We start from the raw sequence: 13103 nt of genomic DNA, 5'->3' as shown, positions 1-13103 counted from the left end.
CCAGGTCTGCAATGCGGCAGTTTAAATAAAGTAATCAAACAATAGAAAAGAGCTGACCAATACGTACTATAGCTGACACCGTGTCCAGAGAGGTACACTACGGGTAAAAAAACTAGTTACACAGGAACGTTAAAGAGGGTCCCTACAGGATACTTATATGTAAAGAAAACAAATATAATACCGGTAGATACTGATTTGTGACAATGTTAAAGATGAAAAGACTCTCAACTGCCTTTGTTATATCGGGCAGGATATTACTGCTTTGTTTGTCTAGACATAGTTTTGTTCGTTTGAGTATATCTATTTAGAGTCTATTGTTTGCCCAACATAAGAAAACCCCTGGAACTAACACTAAATATACAAGATTTACACAACAGGTTTGTCGTGTGCCCAGGTGCACGTCAGGGTTTCTAAAGGCGTTGAAATCTTACATTTGTAATTCATTCTCAAAGCATTATTTCCTAACTCTGGGTTTTAAAAATGTTATGTTTAAAAATTAAAGATACATGTATGTAAGAGGCTAATTAGTTACTGTGCCGGTGATCATAAATGGGGATTAATTCTTTTCAATATATGTATAAGGGTAAATATGTCACATACCCAGCCGGGTACATCATACAATAAGATTGTATAAACATTTATATGTATACATCATTTGCTATTGCCACAAGCAGTAAATATGTCTCCGGTAATTGGTAATATTGTTTGTTATAGAATTGATAGTTTAAAAATCGTGTATGCAAGTAAATATTTAAACATATATTATTTAATTTGCTATTCTAGATCTGTTGTAAATATATCAAATCAATATTTTAATATTAAAATCATACATGCTGGAACGGCGCCGTGATAATGAAAACCGGGAAACCGGGAAACTGCGCAGAAATACAACCCTAATAGTTTCAACAGCATTTTAAATTTAAATAGTTTCATTTCCTTCCTTGTATTTCATTTAGTTATGTTCCCAGTTTAAATTTATTAACTAAGTACTAGTAAGCCTAACAGTTTCCATTTAGGTTTAATATATTTTTTTTTCACTGAAGACCAAGTACCATATTTTATTCTAAATACATGCATGCATGTATGCATGTAATTCATTAATTGGTTATGATTGTTACAAACTGAATGGTAAATTAGGCACACTATTAAATTAAATTATTGGCTTAAAGGTGGCTTAAATGTGGCTTAAAAAAGTTTGGACATAAAGGACCTATAAGTTGTCCTTAAAGGTGGCTTAAAGAGAGTCTTTAAGCTCCCTTTAAACACCTTTAAGCCATCTTTACGCTTTCTTTTGGGCCCCTTTAAGCCACCTTTCAGCACCACATACAGCTTAAAGGTGGCTTAAAGATCGTCTTTAAGCTACCTTTAAACACCTTTAAGTTATCTTTAAGGAAAACTTAAAGATGATCATTCATCCTGTGCTGTTTGGTAATCTTTAACGTAAGATATATCAAATATTCAGACAATAAGAGAAATTGTATTTTCTATCAGTCAAAACAAATGTACTTTATATAAAACACAGATATTGAGTATGTGTATGTGTGTGAGAGAGAGAGAGAGAGAGAGAGGGAGAGAGAGAGAGAGAGATTATTTTCAAATGGGTTATAATAATGGAATTGATTTTTATGGTTGGACATCACATTCAATTTAGCTTTTAAAGATGCTTGTCTATCCTCTTTATAGGTAGGTCAGCCAAGATAAGTTGATAGAGGAGTTTAGCACTTTTTAAAACAACAGATTGTTTTGATATTAAGATTATCCTAAGGGCATTATAATGAGTGCTGTTGACACATTTATCATAGTAAAGAATTAATTGAATAAGCAATTAATTGGAGTAAATTTTTCAAATGATTTCAAAATCTTTATAACAACACATTAATTTTAAAAGTGGTGTTATGCCTAAAAATATGGACAATTTAAAATGGCGTGTTTTATATTTTTAATAATACAACTAGAATAGTTTTATCTCAAATATTATTATGTTATTATATTTCAAATATTGTTAAATCAGATGCAATTTCATTTGTTTAATTCATGACAATTTCTAAAATTAAAATGCATAAATAAGCATAATAATGAAAAATAATGCCATGTAATGCCACCATTACTCTAGATTTTGGAAAGTAATGCATTACATTACCATTACTTGTAATGCTAAATGTGTGGCATTACACATTACAAGAATTACTTTGAAAACATGTAATGCATTGCAATGCATTACCATTACATTTACATTACCCAAGCCTGGTGGCAATGTGTGTTTGTGGGTGTATTTGCTACGAATATGAAAAACTATATATTCAGCGATTTCTGTTTCGTGTTTATAACTTCAAAATCAGCTGAACAGTGTGAAAATTCAAAGTCAGATATCTTGGCTACGGGGTAACGAATTTTTATTCTTGTTTACAGCGGGGGTCATTTTTCTACGGGGGTCATCTCTCTTTGTGTTTAACATGAAGAAAAATAACCACTGGGTCTTTTTACTTCAGAAAAATGCAATTATTCTACAGCAAGGGGGGGCCATTATTCTACGTCAAAATTGACCCCGGTCCTCATTATACGGGGGTCATTATTCTTCATTACACCGGCAATTAGTTCATGTACTTGCAAAATATTCAATAATAATCTCTTATTTATAAATTAATAAGTCAATGATGATAAAGTCTTAGCAAACATACCACTTGAGGATATTAATAAAACAGTTACCATCATTTTTGTTTCTTCTTTATAATTAATCTCGATCTAATTTCCTGTTGCTTGCACTATTACAATCGAATTGTGACAAAGGATAGATATGGGAAACAAAATTTGTGCCTTTGATTCTAATTAGAACTTTAACACCAGCAGACATTGGCAATTGCACCCGAACCTTCGTACTTTGGCGTGTCAAGCCATCGGAATTTGACGCACACCATCGGAATTTGGCGACACCCTCGCACTTTTAAGGTCCAGATCTAGTAAATGATTCCAGACTGGCTTTTTGGTGCTAGATTTGAAGAATCTTTTCCCCGTACTTTACAGCTTTAAAGGAATTATGTCGAAAATTAAACAATTTTTTGATATTCTATGTTAAATCACGGGAAAAGTATTCACGATACCTATATTCAATTTGACATCATTTTAACAAGGAGATCAAGAGCTTGTTTAATTCAATTTTTGGGGAGACTGTAGGCATTCCAGATATATTTATTAGTAAAAAATGGATAATACTCCGAAATTTGTTCCTCAATTCCTTCATATTTCATTGAAAAAGACAGTTTACAACATGATTTTTCATTGTGTGAACCAAACCTTTTAGCCCCGGTACACCCTATTAAACGTAGCAATTGTTACGAAGCATCATTGAAAGAATTCATGTCTTCAATTTTATGAACCTGTAGGCACCTTTCATTTACTAGATCTTGACCTTAAATTCCGTCGCACTTTGGAGTTCAAAATATATCTATCTTTTAACTTTTTAAATTCTTTTTTATAATGGTAAGGAAGCAAAATCTTTTCGTTCTATCTCAATGAATCAATCTTAAACATATTTGTTGCTTTGCTCTATTTTGTTCTGTATAATGTAAGTGCGGTTTTCAATCAATAATATTGCGAGACTTTTTGAAATATTGTCTGAGCGGTTTTCCTGGATACATTTTTGTGCTTTTCAATGAATAGACTATCGGATTCAAAGAACAAATTTGAAGAAAATGTGGTTTCTTGCTCATTTTACTTATAAGAACTGTCTTAAGAATAAATTGCAATTCAACGGTATCTTAATTAAAAGTCCTTAATATCTTATGAGCTTGAAATATAATTTTAATAATCTCAAAAAGCGAGGCCCTTTATGCCAAAACATTGACCGGTCAGTTTTTTTGCAGATTAACAGGGAAAAAGAGTACCGAGATGATGCTCCAACTATTTAGTCGAAATTGTATCGTGCACATTGTTTTTGCATATTACGATGTATGCCGACTTTACAGGGTTTTTTTTCGATTAATATTTATTTGTTATGTCCTTTTAATAAAAATCCAAGACCGACTCAACTAGGTACGCGAACAAGTCATTCTATTTCCTTTGGCTCTAGTATACTTTACAATACCTAGAAACGATGCCATTTCTGAATTTTACCAAAATTAAATCAAAAATCACAAGTTATAAAATTGTACACGGATAATGTTAATTTTGACCCAAACAAAATACAAAAGAAAACTAAACTTTGCATTGCATAAAAAATAAACCTTTGCAAAATCAGGCACATTAGAATTACATTCAAATCTTATGATGTATAATTAATTGTTACTGACATGTGCATCTTAATATTTCTAAGCAGTACATCAAATACCACAAAATCATCTTGCAACTTGTTTTTCTTTTCAATATTTAAAACTAATTCAAAAACGGTGACTATTTTCAATGCGCAAATAAATGTATTAAACCATCATATTGTCTTTTCTGGCACATATTATTTTTCAATAGTCATATTGCAGGTATTATTACAAAATAATTTATGTCAGAAAGGACAATTATCCTCTGAAACACACAGAGGCATACTAAAACAGACACAAAGTGATCACTCGATCATATTACTAAGTAAACGTACATTTGTTATAGGAATTGAGGGAGCCCACCATGAGTTTTAATCTTACTTTATTTGAAATCTTTTACACAATTTTGAATAAGGAATTTTTTTATTGCTAATAATTTCATGTGAGTTGAACATTTATTTAACCTATTAGCTTTGTTCGTTCAATAAAAATATTGCAAAAATATTGCAAATTGACCCAAAGGACAATGTCGTCTTCCAAAGCTATGCACAATCTAGACCTTATGCTACAGTTCAAAGAAATTATACATAAGCTAAGAGGAAATCGAGCAAGAGAAAATATGTAACAACATCACTATATCGTATTTTATTTTGCCACTTATATTTACTTGAGATGTGGTGTGGAAAAATTGTATAATCCTGTTAAGGACTCGCTGTATTATTATGAAAACATTTAGTAGCTGAATGAAGCACGTTATGGAAACACTTTTCCGGATTGTAATTTATATCTTAACCTTTGTCTTCGTTGTTTGCAGAAGACATCATGAGTTTTCTTACGGCGGCGACCAATACGGTTTGTAATGACAGTTTATTTTACATGAGATTGTCATTCTTATGCATTTATCATGTAATTACCAACTTTTCTTAAGAACTGTGAATTTGTGACCTGATCAGCTACAGAAAAGGTTTCTTGAGAATGCGAACAGTTTGGTTATAAACCATACGTCATTGTTATTTATACAAATTGATTATAATTATATTTTTTGGTTTACGAATAAAAAATGATCAATTTAATAGGTGTAAAATTGTGAGATATCATGATGTGACATTTCTTTTTTAAACGTGTATAACTTTTTCATTTCAGAATACTTAAGATGTGTTGGAAATTGACTAAAATGTTCATTGTTTCCAAATTTTTTTCTTTACATAAAACTTTTCTGATAAAGTTCTTAAAATATCAGATTGCACTCATACACTTGCAACCATATCAAATATCGATCTTCTCTACCAAATGCAACCTCAGTCATTTTCTGCCTACGGATACACGTAATATTTGAACTTTTCTTAACTACGTTTAAATGAATAATTAGGCAATGATCAATTTTTGTTCAACTTAAATTTCAATCTACTTAAAATAAGACCCTCCATTTCGCTTTTTTTTCATGAACGATAACCATATATAATAGAGAGCGAAATGAAAGGTCTAATGCTAATGAGATTGCCAAAAATTGCTCCTTATTTCATACATTAAAGTTTGCTGTACGTGCATGAAGATGATTTCGTAACATGGTTTTAGTTATAACACTAATTAAACGGACTGTAGGGACTTTATTACTCTTAGTCGGATATTCGAAAATTGTTTTATACATGAAATAACTTGCTGTTCCTTCTGAGTAACTCTTATAAAAATAACAATAACTTACGTACTTTTAACTAAACTGCAACTTCAACTAAAAAGTCATAAGACTAAAAAAGATATCAACTTTGTAAAGATAGAAAGATTCTTGCTTTTGAAAAATTGTGCGGACTATAAAGATAGCGACAATTTTGTAAAAAGAATAGAAATAAACATTACATGCTGACGCGGGTTGTGTTGTTTTATTCAATGTTTAACTCCTTAATACACGTTTACGAACCAGAAGGGAAACCAATAAAAACAGATTTCTGTATATTTATCGAAGTACAGTAGTATCAATAATCATATTTACATCGATATTGATATTTAATCAAGGATTTTATTTTGAATTAATATGTATAATCATAGGCCCTACAAAATGGGGAGTAACATGGCGGGAATGTAAGGGAGAAAACCAGTCACCAGTTGACCTTCAGCACTCTAAGTGCATTAAGAAAAGATTTAGGCTGAAGTTCAATAACCATGGAGAGCAATGCAATGGATATCTTATCAACAATGGTATGAAACTTAATAAGGGAATTTTAATTTTTGATTTCTTTATCTAAATGAATTTATGCCCATCTTCCAAAATATGAATCGCACTACAGGTTCTCTGTTTGATGTGACATTATAATTGACAACAAACTTACAGTTTGAAATTTAAAAAGGCCATTTATTATTAAATGACGAACTTGTAAAAATATTACAATTATAAAATTTAATTTGACCAAAAAACTTGCAGTAATACAAATGAAAAAATTCAAAAATTCCAATGAAAATATTAACATCAAAGGTGGGGTAAAGTAAAAATGCCACCCACTTCAAAAATAAAAAAACATCTGAAACCAAGTGAATCTGGATGATATTAACATTAGCCAAAAATAACAAAAATTTGATCTGCAATATGGCGCCGACCTTAAATCTAAATTAATATTGAGGCTAGCCCAGATGGTAAACACGCGATATCTTAGAGAGTTGTTAGAGTTATCCCGCTTGACGTATTGTATGTACCAAGGAAATGGGCATGAAACTATTTATGAACATAAATGGCATATGTCATGTTTTTCAATATTTATTAATCCAATTTGAATTTATTTTTAGCCCTAGCAGAATTCATCATTTTAGTACAACTTTTAGTTTGAATATGTGTAAGGATGGCGATTTTAATCGATTAATGATTTACTCGGCTAAAACTATGGTAACCAGTTACAAAATCAGTAATCAGTCAGTTGTTGAAAATGAAAATGATCGATTTATATTTTAACGCAACTTTGTAACATTCTTTATTAAAAATTTTTATCTTAGAAAGTTAAACGTGAGACCGTTAAGTAAATAAAAATTAGATATGTTGAGAAATCAGGTAGTAGATCTAAACAAAGCAGATGTATAATTACAACCATTTGAAGTTTTTATGGCTAAGCTTGTAAAATTGAAATATGATTTTATTTTATAGTAGAATCGCATTTTGTAATCACTGTTCCGACTTACTAAAATAACCAATGTATAGTCCTCTTTTGAATTTCGAACTAAATGGAAACGGCTGCTTCCTTGACACTCTGAAAATTTAAAGACAAAGTAGTCAGCGATAGGTAAACTCCCATTGTTTTTCTTTCAAAATGGCCCTGCAATAATAACTTAAATACTGTGAGCAGTTTTACCAATATCATATCACAACCTGTATTAGCTCACGACAGAAACCAGCTCTCGTGATGAGTTTGGTATTCGGTTAATGCAAGATGAAATATAATAGTAATTTGCTTATTTAATTTAAAAACATAATATAGAAACAATAAAAAACATGATTACTTTTTAAATGAAAAAACCAGTAATCAACGGTTTAGTTCACATGTGTTGATACAACGCCAATTTTACTGATAGATGTTAATAAATTATGTGTGATTAAGTTTCATTGGGTGGTTTTTTTACATTAATACTTCTTTTAGGACATGCCCCAACGTTTGTTGTCCGAAAATGTGACAAGCGGAAGTTCATCACAGGGATTCCATTTTTCTCCAATGTTGATTATCAGTTAGCCCAGTGGCACTTCCACTTTGGGGACAAACATGACTTGGGAACAGAACACGCAATTAATGGAAAAAGGTTTTCGGCAGAGGTATGTTAAAATGACCGATTGAGGTATACTAAGTGAAAACGAATTATATTTGATAAGGATATTGCATGTTGTTTTTAAGATTTTCATTAAATATACATTTCTTACTTGAAACATGTTTTATAACTTTAAGTAAATATGGGCCAAAAAAAGAGCAGTAAACAAAAGAACATGTCGCAATTTACAGTGAAGATGGCTATATGAAAAACTTCTGCTCCTCTGATATGGTCTATAATGAGTGTTAGAGTGTTAATCATCGTTAGCATTAAAAATAAATTGCATTTCATTGTAAACCTTATATACATTTTTTTACTTTTCATGCTCATACTTTGATTTTTTAACTACTGAAAACATTTTATTTCAGCGTTTGCTGTTGTTGAAATATGGTTAGTTAATTGCAAAACAATGTTTAGATAAATGGTTATGAATATTTGTTCAAACAGTATTTAAAAATAGACATGTAATAAACTGTCTTTGTCTAGCTTGCATGAGGTTCTATTGTTTCAGATAAGCCATGTAAAAATTGTGAAGAATTATTTGAAATGATATTTTTGGTTATTAAAGCTACACATGGTTCATTTCAATACAAAATACGGAACAATTACTGATGCAATTGACAAGGAGGACGGCATTGCTGTAGTGGCTATTCTCTTCAAGGTATACTTTGAATATTGTGTAGGGCATATCAAAGATACAAGTATAGTTTGCAGACAATACAAAAAAACTAGGAAAACAAAGTTACTAATAAATAAAATTAAAGGAAATCTATTCCTTTCCAGATGATATTATGTAGCCAGAAATTCATTGCATTCACTATTGTCTTTTGTCTGAATCATTTATAAGAGTTACACTTCTGTGTTGTAAATGTTTTCATTCTTGAGAAAAAACGTTTTTGTAAGTGTTTTACACGAATGCTTTGGAAAAAGTTAAAAAATATTAGGCAATAAAGCTTTTATTTGAATTCCATCAAGGGATAATACAGATATTTATCACGATAATAGACAAAGCAGAAAGCTTAAAAGTTGATTTTAAGCTGCATTGATTTGTTTATATTCCAAATAACTTATCTTTTAACTGTAACGGTGTCTGTGAATTGTTTATTTTTTGGCTTACGTCGTTGCAGTTATGAAACTAAAACTTTAAACAAAAACGATGAAGCAATACCCAATTAGAAATAATTGAAATGAAACATTTAAAATAAAAGATAAAGCTTTTTGAACACTATTTTAAAACTTTATTTCTGTAAAAAGGAAAGCCCGAGTGCACGTTTGTCGTCTATTGACCAATATTTTCGAAAATATGGATACCACGTATATCATCCCGGTATGTAGCAATTACAATTCAAAACTTAGTTCTATCTGATACGTTACATTGTATCTGGTTATGTGTCAACCTTTGTTGCTTAAAAATGTTTTTTTACAAATATGATAATGAATTGCAATCAGGGTCTTTAAATAGATATGTTTTACAGTTTTGTCGTTAAAAGAAATGAAATGAAATGTTTTTTCCTCTATAAGTATTTATCTATATAGTAAGAAGTTTAGATAAATGTAGTATTTTTAAAAGTTTAAAAGTTATAACAATGCCATTATATAGCAGCAAAACTGTTCAATTATTTCGTGGTCATCTGATGATGCAGTCTTATATACTTCATATACGTAAAACGCTAATAAGAAATAACAATATATCAATTTTAGGACATGCAGTAAAATCCAAATTTAACCCCGTGACCTGCATTCCAAGAAATTCACACTTGTTCTACTATAGAGGGTCGCTTACGACCCCTGGTTGCTACGAGAGTGTTCATTGGTTGATTTTTAGAAAAGTTCAAAAGATATCGCCAAGAACGGTGAGTATGCATGTAGATTAAAAAGACTTACCAAATGTTATAATTATAAAACCTATTCTAATCGAAACGAATTAAGATTTAACTTAATTTTGATTGAATAATAAAATTAAAAGAAATGTGTATAGACTTCTCTTTTGCGTATGTGGTGATAACGAACAGTATATAAAATCAAAAGTCCAATGGAGAAATACAAAACAGGAGCAGGGCAAATACAGACGGATGTTAATTTTTTTGTATCCGATAAGACCCCCGTACCAGATGGTCTGCATGTCGCATGTTGCGTGCTTCTGCACTTCGTTACATGTGTCAACATAAATCATAAAGATATATTATTTTCATAATTTTGGTGAAGGGGTGGGTAACAAAGAATGATATCCTTCAAAAATGTGCGCCAATTTTATTAAACTATAGACCCTCTTCTAAACAGGTTTTTTTATTAAAAAAAAAAAAAAAATCCAATATACTCCGTAAAATCGCTTATATCTAAAATCATATAGTTTTAATTCTAATATTTCTAATTCAATATAATTTCATTTTGACGTTTTAATATGTTGGATTCAAGAAGAATTACAATCATATAAATTTGAACTTATCGTGATTGGTTGTTTTTATCAGTATAAAAAAAGTTAAAGAAGACCATCCAGAGAGTCAGCGAGATTCTAGAGCAAGTTTATATCTCGATGAAAGCCTACTTTACGAAGCTTTGCTTCGAGAAATATACTTGCTCTCGTGTAACTGAAATATTGCTGACTCCTTCAATTGTATACTGCCTTGGAAGATTTCTGATTGCCATTGTTTAATATTTATATACATGTATCTTTGTAGATGAAGTTTTTCAGAAAATTGGAATCGTATCACCATAAAGACCCGATAGCTCATCTGACAAATCTACGACCATTACAGACACTAGGGAAACGGAAATTGTATTGCAACTGATTAAATCAGTAAATAAGGAAAAATGACTGTATATAATTGTCATCATGCTTGGTAAAAATACAGATAGTTTATACACTGTCCCCAAGATATCAATGCAGCATGTTTTTTTAATTATCAGATATTTATAAATATTTCAGGGTTCAAACGTTGAGGTTTTATAGAATCAAAGAAAAGTCCAAGATTTCTCCTTTAAAACACCTCGTTTGGCTAGTAAGGTTTAAATACATAACTTAAAATAAAAATAAGTCTATGGGCATTTTGCATTGCACCACCAGTCATGAAATTAACCGGACGATAGCGTTTAAAAAGAAGTCAATAATTTTAATGATAAATATTAGTGAAAAATTGTTTTTTGTAACTAATAGTTTCTCTGGGTAAAAAAAAAAGATGACGTGACATTTGTGAACCTTCGAATGTTTCCCTTTCATCAATTCAAATTGTATTTATTGAGGTGTATTTGTTTTCCTTAAGAATTTATCAAAAGATGAGTTATCAGTAACTGTAGACAACCTATTAACATTTTCTTAGTTAAGGCGGTTTGGCTCTACATCAGTTCTTTTAATATTTCGATGTTCATTGTCCTATCACGTTGATTTTTTTTTCATTTTTTATATCTCAACATTGGCCTTTTTATCATTTTCAACAAAAAGCATAGGGGTTAAAAGTCGATGTGACAGGCATAGATTTGGTTTATGCGTGGATTTTAATGAAAAAAGATGCAGACAAAATATTTTAAAAATCAAATTTATGAAATTAAATAAATAATTTGTTTTCCCGTGGACTAAACTTTCACACTTTTATCGGTTTAACCATAGCAAGTGACTGCCTCATATATCTCCATGATAGTTCGGTGATAATTAATATTATGCAATATGGCCATCTTTGACCAATGCTTTGCGTACTCATTTCGACAAATCATATTATTTAATACAGAGAGCACATGCCGTAAGTTTTTTTAAAAAATTATTTGGAGTTGTAGTTGTCTTTTGAAATTCTTTAAAGTTAGAGTAGTTATTCTTGCAATATTGACGTTTTATTGTTGTGTCTGTAGCAGAACAAGCTGCCAAAATTTGCTAAAATCTCTGCAGAGGAAAGAGGGAAAGCGTTTAAAACTAAAACGCAACAAAACATTGTGAGGAAACAAGGGTGAAGCAAAGATATTTAAAGAGTATTTGAAAGGTTAGATTTATAATATTGAAGAGTTTAAATGAGTTAAAATGGACGAGATGTCATGTATCTTGTGCATAGCGTATATCATCGCTATTTGGTGAATAAATGTGTTACTTGATAGTCCTCGGGAAACCAAAACACTTATTAGGTTTGTTGCTGACTGACTAAAGATATTGGGTTGATCAATCTAATAAACGGCTCGGCTATGATGTTGTCCATGCAAATGTACTTTAATCTCTCTCCTTAAAAAACGTAGACGATGATTGGCTATATCGATGTGTTCAGAATCGATGCAATTGCATTTTATAATTAACACTAATCATTAATGAATGGTTAATTAACTCAAGATGTAATAGAATTTTCCTTTATGGAAGATGTCCAATATTGTTTGATATAAAATATAAAATCTGAATTTTATTCAGTTAAACCAGAGTTTCATATGCCACACAATTCGTCAGTTTAAAACTTATAAGGATTTAATCATGTAGTTAAAACCAAAAGAAATCATCATTCGTGTAGTGGGACCGAAAAAAGTGTTCAAAATATGTTTTATTAACATTAACTATACAAATATTTTTAAAGAAAAATGTATACGAATTATCGCTCTTTCATTGAAAGAACTATGTATGATATGAGTTAAATTTGGCCCCCATAATTTGTCACTTTTGAAAGTGTTTCGGGTATAATAAAATGTTATGTTATTTCTTAGAAGAGCTGATATAAAATATATTTTTCACCTATTTATTTGATTTATTTGTACTCACTGGCAGTATATGACGTCAGAAGTGTCGTTATTTCTGTAATTCAGTCAAAATCAGTCCATAATTGACATTTTTCTTATAATTTTATGAATGGGAAATATAGAGCGCATGCTTGAACAAGGAAATTTTTTTTTGTCTCTTATTTGTCTTGGCTAAATATATCTCTAATTAAAATATTTCGTTTGTTCAAGCATGCGCTCTATGTTTTCTGAAAGAAAATTTGCTTGAAAATAAGCTGTTTTATGCAAAAAAATACAAAAATGGCGGGAAAAGGTTTTCTTTACTACGTCATATTTCTAAATTGTGGGCACTTGAATCAAAATCGAACATAATGTAAAAACATTACATATATATCT

The 13103-nt window shown here is 30.5% G+C and overlaps 1 protein-coding gene across 1 annotated transcript; it reads left to right on the top strand.

The window, feature by feature from the left end:
• The first annotated feature begins 4971 nt into the window (after positions 1-4971).
• On the top strand, positions 4972-10973 carry LOC136272438 (carbonic anhydrase 7-like). Its single transcript, XM_066073996.1, has 7 exons — positions 4972-5099; positions 6291-6440; positions 7865-8034; positions 8596-8688; positions 9282-9354; positions 9729-9880; positions 10706-10973. Exons 1-7 carry the CDS (start codon positions 4991-4993, stop codon positions 10814-10816), a joined length of 858 nt encoding a protein of 285 aa, XP_065930068.1. The 5' UTR covers positions 4972-4990; the 3' UTR covers positions 10817-10973.
• Positions 10974-13103: the final 2130 nt, after the last annotated feature.

This window comes from Magallana gigas, chromosome 10, assembly GCF_963853765.1.
Source record: "Magallana gigas chromosome 10, xbMagGiga1.1, whole genome shotgun sequence".
In the NCBI taxonomy this organism is placed as follows: domain Eukaryota; kingdom Metazoa; phylum Mollusca; class Bivalvia; order Ostreida; family Ostreidae; genus Magallana; species Magallana gigas.
The sequence above is the reverse complement of the archived record's forward strand: the minus strand, read 5'-3'. Positions and strand labels throughout refer to the sequence as shown.